At 45.5% G+C, this 17,199-nt stretch overlaps 2 protein-coding genes across 2 annotated transcripts in view; one reads left to right on the forward strand and one right to left on the reverse strand.

Moving 5' to 3' along the window:
* SLC26A1 (solute carrier family 26 member 1) overlaps positions 1-13,490 on the reverse strand; it is a 50,692-nt gene extending 37,202 nt beyond the window's left edge. The window contains exons 1-2 of the mRNA XM_064176826.1: positions 13,378-13,490; positions 12,942-13,043 (exon numbers count right to left, since the gene is read on the reverse strand). The gene's annotated coding sequence lies outside the window, so the exon portion shown is untranslated. The remainder of the gene's footprint in view (positions 1-12,941; positions 13,044-13,377) is intronic.
* IDUA (alpha-L-iduronidase) overlaps positions 1-16,738 on the forward strand; it is a 65,801-nt gene extending 49,063 nt beyond the window's left edge. The window contains exons 5-14 of the mRNA XM_064176828.1: positions 212-307; positions 843-1,045; positions 1,443-1,622; positions 3,596-3,812; positions 5,539-5,754; positions 7,144-7,265; positions 9,036-9,161; positions 9,822-9,898; positions 11,066-11,166; positions 13,392-16,738. Coding sequence (XP_064032898.1) covers positions 212-307; positions 843-1,045; positions 1,443-1,622; positions 3,596-3,812; positions 5,539-5,754; positions 7,144-7,265; positions 9,036-9,161; positions 9,822-9,898; positions 11,066-11,166; positions 13,392-13,486 — 1,433 coding nt within the window. The 3' untranslated portion in view covers positions 13,487-16,738. The remainder of the gene's footprint in view (positions 1-211; positions 308-842; positions 1,046-1,442; positions 1,623-3,595; positions 3,813-5,538; positions 5,755-7,143; positions 7,266-9,035; positions 9,162-9,821; positions 9,899-11,065; positions 11,167-13,391) is intronic.
* Positions 16,739-17,199: the final 461 nt, after the last annotated feature.

Genomic DNA, 17,199 nt, shown 5'->3' on the forward strand with positions numbered 1-17,199 from the left:
TGGGCTGCCCAGGGAGGTGGTGGAGGCACTGTCCCTGAAGGTGTTCAAGAAAAGACTGGATGAAGCACTAGTGCCATGGTCTAGTTGACTGGCTAAGGCTGGGTGCTAGGTTGGACTGGATGATCTTGGAGGTCTCTTCCAACCTGGTTGATTCTATGATTATCTGAATATACAGCTAACTGATAAATAAATGAGGCATCTTCTACAACAGATAGGTATGGATTGGAACATGTTGCTCAATGGAATTTTGAAACATGGAATGAACCAGACCACCATGACTTTGACAACGTGTCTATGACTGTGAAAGGTAAGCATGTTTTGGAGCACTTAACAGTATAGTAAAGTAAGACAAGTGTGTGGGGTGGGTAGAGACAGTGTGACAGTGGAGAAAGGAGGGAAGCTGGCAAAGAAGTAAATAGATAGAAGAAATAAGAGATTTGTTGCTAAGGTGATGGTACTGACTACACTATATTCCCTTCTTGGACATTGGTACAAAGGGAAAATAGAAGCAGAGTTGCACTAAGAAGATGCAGTTCATTAGCTGCATATAAAGGAAAATTACTGGAGGTAAGGTGATGACAGGTGAAGTAAGAGGAAAACTCTTCATTGACAGGTGCCTGCATTGGGAACCTGTCATTGCAAGGCCTTTGAAAGACACTTGTGAGTTGAGTGCAGCAGTGGTCTTGATGTTTTCTTATGCTGTCATTGCATAGTAAGGAGTAGTACCAGTTTGTGAAGTCCTGCCACTAAATGCAATAATAATGTCACAACATCTCCCTGTGATTTTAGATCATGATTCTATTAATCATCTTTGTTAATACCTCCATCTGCTTGGACTTCAGGGTTTCTCAACTATTACGATGCTTGCTCAGAAGGATTAAGAGCAGCCAGTCCTCTACTGAAATTTGGAGGGCCTGGGGATTCCTTCCACCCATTACCCAAGTCACCCATATGCTGGAGTCTTCTGTGTCACTGCTACAATGGAACTAATTTCTTCACAGGGGAGACTGGTGTAAGGCTGGACTACATCTCTCTCCATAAGAAGGTCAGTCCAGCACTTCAGTTTAAGGCTATTTTTTAGTCAGTTCAGTGCAAGTTGCATTTTATTCTGCTTTTATGAGATGAGTGTCTAGCCATTAGCAGAAGACACAGCTACTTCTTCTCATAAAACTTTCAAGATGTTCAGTTGCAAGACTTTAATTCAAAGCAAATTTGCCTTTGCCTTACTCCTAGGAGGAAACAACTCTTCTACCTCTTTTCCATTCTGTATTCTAGGGGGACCTCATGCAACAGTGTGTGCTGTAATGGATTAGATAAAATACAGATAGTGTCTGGCCCACAGTTCCTCAGGGACTCCAGGAACCATTTTGTCTGTATGTTATGCCTGTGTGTTAACTACTGTTTGTTCACTTCCATTAAGCAGATGTGAAATATTGTTGCAGGGAGGTGGGAGCTCTCTCTACATCTTGCAACAAGAAGTAGAAGCGGTTGAACAAATTCAGAAGCTGTTTCCAAATTTTACTTCTGTGGCTGTATACAATGATGAAGCAGATCCAATGGTTGGGTGGTCCCTTCCACAGCTGTGGCGAGCTGATGTGACCTATGCAGCTATGGTTGTAAAGGTAACTCAGTTCATTGACAGTCTTGTCACAATAGGGTCTCCTGGTGGCTTAATGCAGTTGCAAAAGTAGAATTACTCAATCCAGCCCCACAGACTTCTCTATGTCCAAGTGGTGCTGCAGGTCATTAACCATCTCAATCTGGGTTATGAGGGCTTCTTTCTGTTCCCTATCCTTGTCTTCCAGCTCAGGGAGCTAAGTATCCAACCAACAACAGGTCTTAACTACTAAAGGCTGAGGAAAAGAAGATACTAAGTACATTAACCTTTTCCTTATCCTTGAACACTGTGTTCCCCACTCCATCCAGCAATGGACAGAGATTCTCTGTAGTCCTCCTTTTGTTGCTAATATGTTTGTAGAATGTCTTTCTGTTCGTAACAGCTCAAGCCAAAGTAATTTAAAGTTGGGCTTTTGCTCTTCTAATTTTCTTCCTGCATATCCTCGTGACAATCTTGTAGTCCTGAGTGGCCTGCCCCTTATTCCAATCACCATATACTCTCTTTTTTTTCCCTAGGCAGCAATCAAACCTCTAAATTGCCATTTGGCACATGTGGATGGCCTGTTCCTGTACCTTTTTAGAGTGCCCTCTTGAACAGTGTCCAACCTTCCCAGACTTCCTGCCCCCTCAGGTCTGCCTCCCAAGGAACTGTGCCCACCACTCTCTGAAACAGACCAAAGCCTGCCCACTTCAAGTCTCAGGAGCCAGTTTTGCTGATCCCCCTCCTTACTTCTCCAACAGCTGATTGCTGTGCCCAAGACAACCTCAATCATTCCATCACCCACAAGTTCTTCTCTGTTGGCAAACAGCAGCTTCAGCGAGCTGCCTTCCCTAGTTGGCCTCACTTCTGTGTCAGGAAGTCTTCCTCCACACACTCTAGGCACCTCTGTGACTGTTCCCTCTCTGTTGTGTTGTATTGCCAGCAGACATCAGGGGAGCTGAAGTCCCCCACAAGAGCAAGGGCCAGCCATCGTCAGACTTCTGCGAGGCAGCATATTCATGCTGGTTGGCTACTCTGTAAGAGACTCCCACCAGGATATCTGCTTTGTTGGTCTTCCCCTGATTCTCAGCCATAAACACTCAACTCTGTTTTCGCCATCATTAACACTAAGACAATTAAAACACTCCCTGACATACAGCACCACCCCACTGCCTCTCCTTCCATGCCTGTCCCTTCAGAAGGGTTTGCAGCCATTGTTTGTGGCACTCCAGTGGTGTGAGACATCTCACCACGTTTCTGTGGTGGCCTCTGCATCATAGTTCTCCTGACAGAGAGAACTATGTATATTTTATCACAGTATCACAGTATCACCAAGGTTGGAAGAGGCCTCATAGATCATCAAGTCCCACCCTTTACCACAGAGCTCAAGGCTAGACCATGGCACCAAGTGCCACGTCCAGTCCTGCCTTGAACAGCTCCAGGGATGGTGACTCCACCACCTCCCCAGGCAGCCCATTCCAGTGTCCAGTGACTTTCTCAGTGAAGAACTTTCTCCTCACCTCAAGCCTAAATTTCCCCTGGTGCAGCTTGAGGCTGTGTCCTCTTGTTCTGGTGCTGGCCACCTGAGAGAAGAGAGCAACCTCCTCCTGGCTACAACCACCCCTCAGGTAGTAGTAGACAGCAGTAAGGTCACCCCTGAGCCTCCTCTTCTCCAGGCTAAACAATCCCAGCTCCCTCAGCCTCTCCTTGTAGGGCTTCATTCGTATTTCCAGAGCTGGCTGAGTCTAGTCTGGGTGATTTCCAAAGTGTGGGGGGACAGGAAACACAACCAAACCTTCAAAGTGTGCACATTTTTAAATACCATCTTTCTGTATTTTCATCTCCAATTCAGAGAAAGCACTGTGATTTTACTAACCCTTTTTTCCTTAGAAAAAGAGTAAAGTGAAATAATCTCCCTCTGTAGCACTCTCACACAGAAACACTATGACAGCTGGATTTCCTCCAGGGTGAAGTTCCGTCTCCTCTGTGACTTTGCAGGTAATCGCGCAACATCAGAACCTGCTCCTTGCCAAAGCTAACAACACCATCAACTACACCCTGCTGAGCAATGACAATGCCTTCTTGAGCTATCACCCTCATTACTTCACGCAGCGGACTCTGACAGCACGTTTTCAGATGAACAATACAAGGCCACCTCACGTCCAGATGGTGCGGAAGCCGGTGCTGACAGTCATGGGCTTGCTGGCACTGCTAGGTATAGTAATCACTGATGGGAAAGCACATCAGTAACCTCTTCTGCTTAGAAGCTTCCTGCCTGAGAGAGATTGTTCCAGCCATTTCACTACTGTTAAAAGCAGGATTTCTCCTACCTGCCAGTGATGTTAGGAAAATGAAACCTCTTTTCCTCTGAGAAATTAGTAGCTCAGGAGATGTTGTTGACAGTGTGTTACCCACTTGATTTGATGTACTGCTTTGTTACAGCTTTTATATGCCAACCACTCCTTTTATTTTTTGCTTTCTTTTTTTTTTTTTTTTTTTTGTTGTTCTGGCTTTTTGTTTTGTTTTGTTAACTGATACTTTGCTCATCACAGCATCACAGAAATATCCAGGTTGGCAAAGCTTCTTAGGATCACCAAGTCCAGCCTATAACTCTACTCAACAAGATTCACCCTAAACCATAACCCTAAGCACCGCATCCAAACGACCTGTAAACACATCCAGGGTGGGTGACTCCACCATGTCCCTGGTCAGCTCATTCCAGTCCCTGATCACTCTCCCCATGAAAAGCTTTTTCCTAATGTCCAATCTAAACCTACTCAGTCTCAGCTTGTGGCCATTCCCCCTTATTCTGTCTGCAGCTACCTGTGAGAAGAGACCAGCAGCAGCCTCTCCACCATGTCCCTTCTTGAACCATTGCATCAGGTTGCAAATGTCTTTAAGAAATTGTCACAGTTGACAGGCCCATGGAGTGTGCTAAAGTAAGATCTTAATTCAGTGTTAGAGGCTTAGATGTCACCAGCTGAGCTGCTGTGCAGGTTTGGGAGTTACCTGCCCCCGACCACAGCTAGAAATTCACCCAGACTAGCTCAGTTGGCTGGAAGTGAAGGAATGAAGCTGTATTTATAGCTTAGCAATTTACAAGCATATACACACACATATATATATATACAGATACTTACAAGTTTATACAGTAACATACATGTTAAAGGTAATACAAAGGTACAAAGCCCCTTCTGACCAGCAAAGCCTCCCAAGAGGACTTTTCAAACCAACTTCCCACCTTCTTTCCACCCTCTCCTCCCTTATCCTTCCTTATCTTAGAATTCTGCTTTACATGCAGGGTGAGCTGGGAAAGGTCAGCAAGAGGTGCTGGAAGAAGAATCATAGAATCATAGAATCAACCAGGTTGGAAGAGACCTCCAAGATCATCCAGTCCAACCTATCCCCCAGCCTTAGCCAGTCAACTAGACCATGGCACTAAGTGCCTCATCCAGGCTTTTCTTCAACACCTCCAGGGACGGTGCCTCCACCACCTCCCTGGGCAGCCCATTCCAATGCCAATCACTCTCTCTGTGAAGAACTTCCTCCTAAGCTGCACGGATCCAGGCAGAGGAGTTGACACAGCAAGCAGGCAGCCACAAACAGAGACCTTACCTTTGTGTGTGTTCTTGGTTTTATGTGTCACAGCAGAACAAATGGGTGATACAGACACCACTATTATGTTCTTTTCACAGCCAATGATCTAATTTCTCTCATTAAATGATTCCAATTAGCCTCAGCCAGCATAGCTACTGAGCATAAAAACTGCTGTGGTATGTGCATGTTCTGCTGTTGTAAAATAGGACAGGCTGGGTGCTACACCTGGCAAAATAAGACATAGCTCACCCTATAGATCTCCAAGTTTTGATCCTTCTTGTATTGGATGCTGATAAAAGACTGACTGACAGGGATGCTTACAGACTTCTCACCCTTTTTTTCAGGGGAAAAGCAGATTTTTGCTGAAGTGAACAACAGTGAAGGTGAAAGCACTCTAAACAGCACAGTTGGTGTTCTGGCATCTGTGCACACCCCAAATGAAAGGCAGCCCTCAGACAGTTGGCAAGCTACTCTACTGATGTACTCAAGTGATGATAACAGGACTTTGTCCAACATCAGCACTGTCATAGTGAACGCCACCCACTTCCCCAAACTCAGAGGTAAACAAACATCCTGCAGGCAGCTTACATAATGAATCTTTAGGACACCTGGAAGCTGTGAGGCCATAGAGCGAGACTTGGACAGACAGAGCTGGGCAGAGAGGAACCTAAAGAGGTTCAACAAGGATAAATGCAGAGGCCTGCACTAGGGGAGGAATAATAAACTGCGTCAGTGCAAGCTGGGAGGTGATCTGCTGGAGAGCTGTCTTGTGGAGAAGGACCTGGGAGTGCTGGTGGACAAGAAGCTCTCCGTGGGACTGCAGTGTGCCCTGATGGCCCAGAAAGCCAATGGGGTCCTGGGGGGCATTCAGAGCAGTGTGTCCAGCAGATCCAGGGATGTTCTCCTCCCCCTCTAATCTGCCCTGCTGAGACCTCACCTGCAATGTTGCCCTCAGGTTTGGGCTCCCCAGTTCAGGAGGGACAGGGATCTGCTGGAGAGAGTCCAAGGGAGGGCTATGAAGATGCTGAAGGGGCTGGAGCCCTGCCCTGTGAGGAGAGGCTGAGGGACCTGGGGCTGTGTGGTCTGGTGAAGAGAAGACTTAGAAGGGATCTAATCAATTCTTATGAATATCTGTGGGCTGGGGATCAAGAGGGAAGGGGTAAACTCTTCTCAGTTGTGCCCTGTGCTAGGACAAGGGGCAATGTGTATGAACTACAGCACATGAGGTTCCAGGTCAACATCCTATAAGGGTCCCAGAGCACTGGCACAGGCTACCCAGAGAGGTTGTGGAGTCTCCTTCTCTGAAGACTTGCATTGCCTGTCTGGATGTGTTCCTGTGTGACCTAAGCTGGATTCTGTGGTCCTGCTCTGGCAGTCAGGTTGGACTTGATGATCCATGGAGTTCCCTTCCAACCCCTAACATCCTGTGATCAGCATACACTGAAACACTTCTGCTGACTTGCCTTTTGTTGCAGGAATGAGTTTCATTTACTAACTTTCTTTCTCATCTTTTGGGCATTTCCAGTTTTTCTAAGGTATGATGGTGCTCCTCTAGGAAAGATCCCTTTCTAGAGTGCCTGCACTTTGTCTTTGGCTTTAATGGCAGCTGCAAGTGCTACCTTTCTGTGAAACTATTAATCTCATTGTCTTTGCCTGGATGTTGCCAGGCAAGAATTCCCTTACTAATGACTTGGAAACAGCTAACGTGACCACATGATTACACAGCTGATGCAGTTGTCCAACAAATATGTGTAGCTCCCGGGCAAAAAATGAGAGGATTTCAGTTCTGCTTGAAATACAAACTCCTGACTTTTGAGTGGAAGCCAGGTATCACCATTCTGAAATGGCTTTTGGGAAGGTAGTCTTGACTGAACACCCTCTGCTAAATTTATTCTTGTTAGTCTTTAAATCCAAGTAGAATTTACTTTCTTTCATTTCTGCTCCTAAAGAGATGGTGTATGTGACTTATTACCTGGATAACAACCAAACCAATCCTTACCAGACGTGGAGAAAGATAGGAAGCCCTGACTTTCCTTCCCCAGAACAGTTCCAGCAAATAAGGGATGCTGAGGTATGACCATGTGTTTGCTTGAGGTGTTCTGTGGGTACAGTGTTTGTGAATTGATAAATGCAGCTAAAGAGAAAAGAAATTAGCTCAGGCAGTCAAAATTTCTTTAACCCAGGGTCATACACAACTTGAATACATATGCAAATGTACCTGCAGTCACAGAGAATTGTAGCTGATACACAGCAGATACCTTTGCATTTACAAGAGACTAAATGTAATTACCAGCTTCTTTGCTGTTGGCTTACCCTTAACTAACAAGGCACAGTCACAGGATCACAGGATATTAGGAGTTGGGAGGGACTTCCACAGCTCATTGAGTCCAACTCCCCTGCCAGAGCAGGACCATAAAATCTAGCGCAGGTCACACAGGAACACATCTAGACAGGCCTTGAAAGTCTCCAGAGAAGGAGACTCCAGAGCAAAGTTCCACTTTGTATTTGAAACTCCAATGAACTTTGAGACCTTTTCTGTTTTGTCACACCAATGAAGTCCCACAGCCTTGTGTATATTACAGAAGAGCCAGATTGCTGCACTAAAGACTTGAAATTAACTTCTTTTAGTAACAGCAAACAAGGTGCAAACTACTCAGTGAGAGTTCAGAAGACACTTGTCATCTTGGGGCTGGACTGGGTGATGTATGGAGGTCTCTTCCAGCCCCTAAGATACTGTGATCCTGTGATCTCTTGAGCACTCATAGGAAGGCCTAGAGTTTCACTCATTCCAAATTCACCCCAAGAGGAGGCATTAGTCCTCTCCAAGGACTACTTCCTTCTAAGGAAATGCCATGTCCAGATTACTTAGGGTATGTGAGAATATGCCAACTACCTGTCACTTTAGCTTCCTTTTCTATAGTTTCCACACAGGTTCAGACTCACAGCTTAAAATAAAGGAGGACACTTGTATCTCCTTCAGGACCCACAGACAAGGTCTTCTGATTTTGTCATACAGTACTATGTTTTCTCTTCCCAGTCACTCTAACACACTGTTGCTAAGTCCTCTGGGATACTATAGGAGCCGTCAGATCTTCCTTCAGCAGGCAGCAACAAGGTGTTAGATACTCTTGACCATCTGATGAAACTCCATCCTCAGAGACCATCTGAGTGGCTGTTGTAGCTAGCAATAGCTATCACTGCACACTGAGAAGCCCTAGCTAAGAAAGAGTGATGTGGTTTTCATAAGGACCTCAAACCTGAAAGGTATCTCTGGGAGGTTACTGACAGATTTTGCCTAAGGGGCATTTGTCATCAGCCTAGTTTGTGTGACAGACAAAGCCTCTGTTTCCTGAAAAGGTGGAATACAGTTGAGACAGAAAAGCCTACTAGCTTGAAGAACTTTGAGGACTCTAAGCCACTTATCAGCACCAACTCTTCTCACTTGCTCCCTGTGATAAGACAAGGAGCAATGGATGGAAGCTGCGGCACAGGAGGTTCCAGCTCAACACAAGGGGGAACTTCTTGACTGTAAGGGTCACAGAGCACTGGCACAGGCTGCCCTGAGAGGTTGTAGAGTCTCCTTCTCTGGAGCCTTTCAAGACCTGTCTGGATGTGTTCCTGTGTTACTTGAGGTGGATTGTATGGTCCTGCTGTGGCAGAGGAGTTGGACTTGATGATCTCTTTGAGTCCTTTCCTAGCCCTAACGTCATGTGATCCTGTGAACTCCATTGGAAATTTACAGGCCCAAAGTTAATATAGAATCTCTTTGCACCAATGTGACAGTTAGCCTTGAGGTGCTGTGGTGAAAGATAACTCACAACACTTCTCTTTGATTTCATAGGACCCAGTGACAACAGGGCCATTCCCACTTCCTGAAGGTGGTGTCTTAACACTGAAGCAAGACTTTCCCATTCCTGCAGTCTTTCTTATCCACATCTGTGCAAGGCCAAGATCTGTTCCTGATCAAGTATGTGTTATGTTCTCTATTCTGTGAAGATTGTAAGTACCAGTGTCCAGTCTGGATGAAGTACCTAGCCATGACCAAATTGTAGACTGCTTCCTATTTAATTCTCACTGAGAAGAGCTGGACTAGCATTCTACCCTATTATTTGTTAAGTTAGACTTAGTAAATGAAGAGTTCTTTTCTCATTTCATGACAAGACTCTCCAAGACATAATTCAAGATAGAGTATTCCTCAGCAAGTGACTGACATAAAAGCAACTTTATCCTTGATGGGAAAATAATAATGCAGTGCTGGAAAATGCAGTGTCTTCTTTAAAATCCCACCATGGCCTATCAGGCATGATAACAACTCTTCAGATAATAACTGATAGCTAAAATAAAAATGGAATCATGACTGTCAGGGTAGACATTTGTGTCTGCTTATTCAGTGCCACCCATGTTCATAGTGGTGCCCAGAGCTATGAAGGTGTCCTCTGCAAGGCTGATAGGATGGAGATGTAGACTGCAAAGCCATAGAGCCAGGAATTTTGGTTTTGATCCTGGTCTCAGTGAAAACAAACAAAAAAATCAAAGCAAATAGTTAGTAAGAAAACATGGGCATGGGAATCTGACCTGGCTGATTGGTTTGTCTATTTTTCTGACATGGCCATATATTTTTGGGCAGGTGACCGGTGTTCGTTTGATGCCTCTCACAAAGGGGCAGGTCATCGTGCTGTGGGATGACAGCAGTGTAAATACAAAGTGAGTAGCTTTTAGAATAAGGTGAATATAACTGACTTACCAGCACGTTGCTCCTGAAATTGCCACAAGTCCTACATAGATTTATAGGTTCATAAAATTGTCTTGGTCTGGAAAGACCTCTAAGATCATCGAGTCCAATCAGCAACCCAAGACCACCGTGGACATTAAACCATTCTCAAAGTGCTGTGAATCATAGACCACAGAATTAACCAAGTGGGAAAAGACCTTCAAGAATGAGTCCAACCTGTCACATTATAATTAACTAAACTGTGGCACTAAGTGCCTCATCCAGCCTCCTTTTAAATACCTCCAGAGATGGGGACTCCACCACCTCCCTGAGCAGCCCACTCCAATGCCAATCACTCTTGCTGTGAAGAACTTCCTCCTAACATCCAGCCTGAACCTGCCCTGGTGCAGCTTCAGGCTGTGTCCTCCTGTTCTGTCACTGGGTGCCTGGGAGAAGAGACCTACCTGAGACAGAAGGGGAGTTCACAAATTCATGACTGCTTGCTCTTTGAGAGATGCTACAGCACACTGGTGTGACAAAATGAACTGTAAGATCCACATGCAGCAACTATGGAAAACAACCTCGACTAACTTGCTATCTGAGCAAGGGAGTCTACCTGTTTCTCACCAGCATCCAGTGGCATTTTATAGGGACTTCCCTGCATTACAGAAAACAAGAGGGTTCATGATGAAAGTTACATTAGTAGAAGGTGCCCAGGTGGGATCTTGTCCACCCCTTTAGGGCATGTGAATTGGAAAAGAAGCTTCCAGTTCCTTGCCCATGCAAGCCATACCAGACTGGAAATCCTCTGGAGGTGAACTCTCGGAGGTAGTCTAGTTTACATTTAGACTCTCTCAGGAAGCACTGATTTAGCTCATTTTTAAGATAGTCTCCCTAGACTTTTCAGCCTTAATAAACCTGCTTTGGGAGTAAAAGATGCTTAGGTGCTTGTGATACAGCAGCTTGGTTTGGGTGTTGTTCAGTGGCCTCTTGGTGCTGTTGTTCTGCCTGACAGTTTGAACCATCCCATGTTTGCTAGGAATGAATCATAGAATGTGTCCTGGTTTTGCCTTCTTTGTTGAAATGGCCCTGAGATAAGAGTTTGCTTGCTCACCACATTATCAGTTCCATGTACTGAGCCATCCATTCTTATTTCCTAGGTGTATAAAGACATTTGAAGTGGAGTTCTCACCAGATGGAAAAACATACCAGCGGATAAATGCTAAAGACACTGTATTCACTCTCTGGGTCTACAGTCCAGGTAAGGCAAAAATATCCACTATCATTTCATCTATTAAGTGAGTAGTGCCACTCAGGAGCATGTGGTAACAACTGAAGCTGCATAGCTTGTTAGTGACAAACACTTTTATCACAAGTGCAAGCATATCCCTTGGTTTAGGACCACATTCACAGAATCATAGAATGGTTGAGGTTGGAAGGGACTGCAAAGGTCGTCTAGTTCCAACACCCTACCATAGGTCACTCAAGGCCTCATCCATCTTAGACTTGAAAACCTCCATGTATGGAGCAACCACAGCCTCCCTGGGCAACCTGTGCCAGTGTCTCACCACCCTCACTGCAAACAACTTCTTTCTAACATACAGTTTAAATTTCTCCTCTCCCAATTTAAACCCATTCCTCCTCATCCTGTCATTACAGGACGTTGTAAATAGTCCCTCTCCAGCCCTCCTGTATGCTCCCTTCAGATCCTGGAAGGCCACTCCAAGTTATCCTCAAAGCCTTCTCTTCTTCAGGCTGCAGAGCCCCAGCTCTCATAGCCTGTCCTCATAGCAGAGCTGCTGCAGCCCTCTGAGCATCTTGGTGGCCTCCTCTGACTGACTCAAACAGTTCCATGTCCTTCTTGTTTTGGGGGCTCCAGAACTGTACACAGTATCACATTGACTAAGTCCTTGTTCTCAAGGACAAGCACCAATTGGCAAATGGTCACAAGGACATTTTTAGCAGCAATGCCCTGAGTAAAGTTCCTCATTACAGAAACCATTGTCACCCAGATGCAAGCCTGTCAAGGTCCCTGAGGTGCAAAGTTTTAGGTGTTTCACATTACAGAGCAGCAAATTTCATCTTTGTCAATAGGTCAAGCTTCTCCTGGAGCTTGTGGTCAGTTCTCCACAAGTAGAGCATAGATGTAATAGAAACATTCCCAGGTGAAAAACACTGACAGAAGCTAATCATGTTTTCTCAGAGTTTTATTGTTGGTTTTTATTTTGGTCTAGTTTGGGTTTTTTTTTAACCAAATGTGGTCTTATCCACAACACGACTGTGCAACAAGTATTACCAGTCTGCACTTATCAGACCTGTGTGAGACACAGAGAGAGACACTGCCTCTGAGTGAGAGCAATAAAGAGCAGTTCAGAGAGGATTTTGCCAGAAAGATGATCTTGTCTTAACCTGAGAAAGGCTTCATATCAAAAGTGGTTCATTGGAATGGACTGCACAGAGAGGTGGTGAAGTCCCCATCCCTGGAAGTGTTTAAAAGGAGGCTGGATGAAGCACTTAGTGCTGTGGTTTAGTTAATTAGAAGGTGTTAGGTGATAGGTTGGACTTGATGACCTCAAAGATCTTTTCCAACCTGATTAATTCTGTGATTCTGTGATAATAACAGTTCAGACCTATTACTGCTATGTAAAGGCTAAATAGGCAAGCAAAGTCTGTACGTTATGGCTGAGGTGAACCTCTGGAATTAGGTTTTGTTATCATCTAGTGCTGCATATATGGAGAACCTACCAGATTTAATTGCTCATTTCAGAGAAAGAAAACAGAAAAGACTGCTTGAAAAAGAATCTCACATTTGAGCAGCCTTTATTGCTCAGTACTTCCTTCTCACTCATTACTGCTACCATTCTTTTTAGGACAAAAAAAACCCTAAAGCATACATAAAAATTGAGTAAATAGATGAGAGGAAAGAAAAACATTTATACTGCTTGTGAGGTTAAAGACTCTGCTAGTGGCATCTGTGTTCTTTGACCTAGATCAAGAAGGAAAACCAGCAGAGACACACAACAATACCTTACATACCTTTGGAGCAAGTGATGGCTGCTTCCTGAGTTGAACAAGAGGTTTTCAGTCGGGCTGCATGCTTCTTGTTCTGTGTCTTTGTTGATCCTGTCCCCACGTAATCTGTTCCACAGGAACAATGCAGGCAGAAAGGCAAGTAAGAGAAAAAGGAAATTGGTTGCAGAATATGTCACAGGCTTCTTACAAGGTGTCTGCTGTATTTGAAAATCCTGATGGGGAGAGAGGATGCCCTTGGTGCAGCAAAGAACCAGTGCTTCACCGTGAGGGGTTATCAGTGGTTTTCAGACTGGCAGGCAGAAACACACTTACATAGGGTGCAGAACTGATTTCACCTCTTTCCCCAGCCCATTCCACACACCTAGATTTATAGGAGTAGTGCTTGTCCCCGTTCCCCAAAAATCACAGGTGCCAACCCTAATCAGTGACCATTTCTGACCTGTTCATTTGCAGGAAGCTCAGTCTCCGGCTTTTACAGAGTACGTGCTGTTGACTACTGGGGGAAGGCAGGACTGTCTTCTCTTCCTGTGGAGTATGTTGAAAAGTAACTCTGAAGAGTGGTGCCTGGCTTGGTGACTTGAGTGGTCTCAGCAAATAGGAAGACCCCAGAAAAATAAACTCCTCCCAAGCTGAGGAGGGAGTATCAAAAGGACCTGATGAAGCAAGTTTGATGAAAAAGAAGCTGCTCCTATTAACTCTTCAGAGCTCAAAAAGGCAGCATTATCAAACAGTCACAGCTGACAACCCAACTGGCACAATTTCAAGAGGCTGCTGTAAGACTGGGATTCAGCTTGGTAGCTAGGAATTATATGAATGAATATTTATTCTCAATTTTACCCTGCGCTAATCTCCAGGACAACCAAAGATTTGCAGAGGTCACAAAATGCAGCAGGAGCTGGACTCTAGTTTCACTGTGTGAGGGAAGATGGCAGCAAAGGCACAAGGAGAACCTGAGAACAAGCTTGACGTGGTTTGGTGGAAAAGCACAACAGCAGCCAGATGCTTCCAGAGAGTGAAGTGAAGGATCCCTGCTTCCCTGCTGGTTAGTCACACTTGGTGTAGTGGATTATTTCAGAGCATTTGCCATAGATGTATGAATCTTTTCACCCCATCACAGAGGGTTTTTCACCTTGCTTTCTCTGCATTAGTAGCTGTTACTTGTAAGCCAGAGCACTGGCAGAGGAAAGTGCATCAGCTCACCCTCAAAGTGGAAGAAGACACACAGGAAGCTCTAGCTTCCAGACTTCTCTGCCTTTTCTGCTTTGCCCAAGCCACTTGTTTGTGCAGTGGCTGTCAGCCTCTCTTGGTGGTGGAGGCTCTAACCCTGAAAGTCCCTCTTTCTCCCCGTTGCTGTCACCTAGCTTGGCCTTCTACATCCCTTACAGGTAACATCTTTCCCCAGCATGCCACCCCTCTCAGATTGTAACTGACCTCAGACTTAGCTTTAGGTGGCCAGGAAAAAGAGCCTTCTGTGGTTTTGTATTACAGGAGAGCACACTCTTGTGTGTAACAAGGCTGCCACTGTCTAACAGTTATGAAATTAGCAAAGAACACTTTGGTGGTCTGTGCTTTGCTGAGCTATAAGGGTGTGATGGATCCAGATCATGGGCTACAGAACACCTCTGACTGTCCTTGCAGCTGCAAAATACTTTATGTAACAGCAAAGTTCCATTAAGTTGCAGGGGTGTTTGCTCTCTCTCCCCTTTTCTCAACTGGCACAGTTTGAACTCTGCCTTTCAGTTGCTTATAGAGGGAAACGTTGCCAGTGAAAACAGCTGGAGTGTTTTCTATAAGAGAAGCAACTCTGTCACATAAACATAGCCCCCACTGCTCTCTCTGCTGACATCAGCCACATGGCCAACATAACAAAGGCTGCATGTTTGATGAAACATTTAGATCTCAGTCAAAGGCAACAAAATAAAAAAGAGAGAACAAAAAAAATCAAGAAGTTTCCACAGTGGAAGAGAGCTGAACTACCTCAAAAGACCTCACTTGTGCAGAACAGAAATGAAACATGTATGTCAGTGTTTATGAATCACACACAGAGAAACACCCAGGTTGGCAAAGCCCCTCAAGGTCACCAAGTCCAACCTGGAACCCTACTCTACAAGATTCACTTAAGCATCACATGTAAACGATACTTAAACACATCCAGGGTGGGTGACTCCACCACCTCCCTGGGCAGCTCATTCCAGTCCTTGACCACCCTTTCCATGAAAAAGTCTTCCACAATGTTTGATCTAAACTTACCCAGTCTTAGCTTGAAGCCATTCTCCCTTGCTCTGTCTCCAGTTACCTGTGAAAAGAGACCAGCAGCAGCCTCTCCACAACTTCCCTTCAGGTAGACAACAATGAGGCCTCCCCTCAGCCTCCTCTTTCTCAGGCTAACCATCCCCAGCTCCCTCCATCACTCCTCATAAGATTTATTCTCTAGGCCTTTCAGCTTTGTTGCCTTCCTCTCTCCTTACCCCTGGTTATTTTGTGTGCTTATGCTGAAAGCCTTAGAAAACTCATCTTGCTGCAGAATTCAGACAAAGTATTTCTTGCCTCACTCGGGTCAGAATAAGGACTACTCATCCCAATCTGCCAATTTGTTGCCCCTAGAAACTTGCACAGAGCAGAAAGGGACTATTGGAACCTACTTAATTGATCACAGAATCATAAAATCTTAGATGTATTTAGGTTGGAAGTGACCTCAAAGATCATCCAGTTCCAACCACCTGCCATGGGCAGGGACACCTCCCACTAGAACAGATTACTCAAGGCCTCGTCCAGCCTGGCCTTGAACACCTCCAGGCAAGGAGCAGCCACAGCCTCCCTGTGTAACCTGTGCCAGTGTCTCACCACCCTCACTGCAAAGAACTTCTTCCTAACATCCAGTTTCAATCTCTCCTCTGCCAGTTCAAACCCATTCCTCCTCATCCTGGCATTACAAGACCTTGTCAGTAGTCCCTCCCCAGCCCTCCTGTAGCCCCCTCAGATCCTGGAAGGCCACTGCAAGGTTGCCTTGAAGCCTTCTCTTCTCCAGGCTGCAGAGGCCCAACTCTTATAACCTGTCGGCACAACAGAGCTGCTGCAGCCCTCTGAGCATCTTGGTGGCCTCCTCTGACTGGCTCCAACAGTTCCATGTCCTTCTTGTGCTGGGGGCTCCAGAACTGCACACAGGACTCCAGGTGGGGTCTCAGGAGAGCAGAGCAAAGGGTCAGAATCCCCTCCCTTGCCCTGCTGGCCACACTGCTCTTGCTGCAGCCCAGATGTGCACAGTGCTAAGTTGGAGTAGCAGATGCTTAGTACCTCTGTAGGTATTACTCTTGCTGGCCATAAATCCAAATAGGACAATCCATCTGCAGCTGCAGGGTGATGTTGCCCACCTGCTCTTCAAGCAAAAGCTTTTGAGGCTGTGCAACAACTTTTCAATTTCAATGAATGCTAGAGGAAACCTTTGGAATGAGCATTTCAGATTTTCTAGTTGTGTGTATGCTGCATTTGTTACCATCTCTTCTGCTGCCAAATAAAACCAGTTTTTTTTAATGAACCATGTAGAAAACCAAGATCCAGTCATGTTTTGCAAACTGCTCAAACCTTTTGTGTCAGCAGCTTCATCTTGGGAAGTGAAGCCTCTTCAGAAGGAATGGAAGATAGCTTCATTGGTGCAAGTTCCATCATTTCATAGAAATAACACTCGAAGGGAGCACAACTGTAAGACATTTCACAGAATCACACAGAGTTAACTATGTTGGAAAAGGCCTTTGAGATCCTTGACTCCAACCTGTCACCTAACACCTTCTAATTCACTAAACCATCACACTAAGTGCCTCATCCAGCTTCCTTTGAGGCACCTCTAGGGATGGGGACTCCACCACCTCCCTGGGTAGCCCATTCCAATGCCAATCACTCTTTCTGTGAAGAAAGAACTTCCTAACACACAGCCAGAACCTGCCCTGGCACAGCTTGAGGCTGTGTAGTTTTGTTCTGTCCCTGGTTGCCTGGAAGCAGAGACCAATCCTACCTGCCTACAGCCTCCCTTCAGTTAGCTGTAAAGAGCAGTAAGGTTTGCCCTGACCCTCCTCTTCTCCAGCCTGCACACCCTCAGCTCCCTCAGCCTCTCCTCACAGGGCTGTGCTCCAGCCTCCTCACCAACCTTGATGCCCTTCTCTGGACATGTTCAAGCACCTCAACATACTTGAATTGAGGGGAGGACAACAACTGGACACTGGACTCAAGGTGTGTCCTAACCAGTGCTGAGTACAGGACAGAAGGG

Source organism: Pogoniulus pusillus, chromosome Z (assembly GCF_015220805.1).
Source record: "Pogoniulus pusillus isolate bPogPus1 chromosome Z, bPogPus1.pri, whole genome shotgun sequence".
In the NCBI taxonomy this organism is placed as follows: Eukaryota; Metazoa; Chordata; class Aves; order Piciformes; family Lybiidae; genus Pogoniulus; species Pogoniulus pusillus.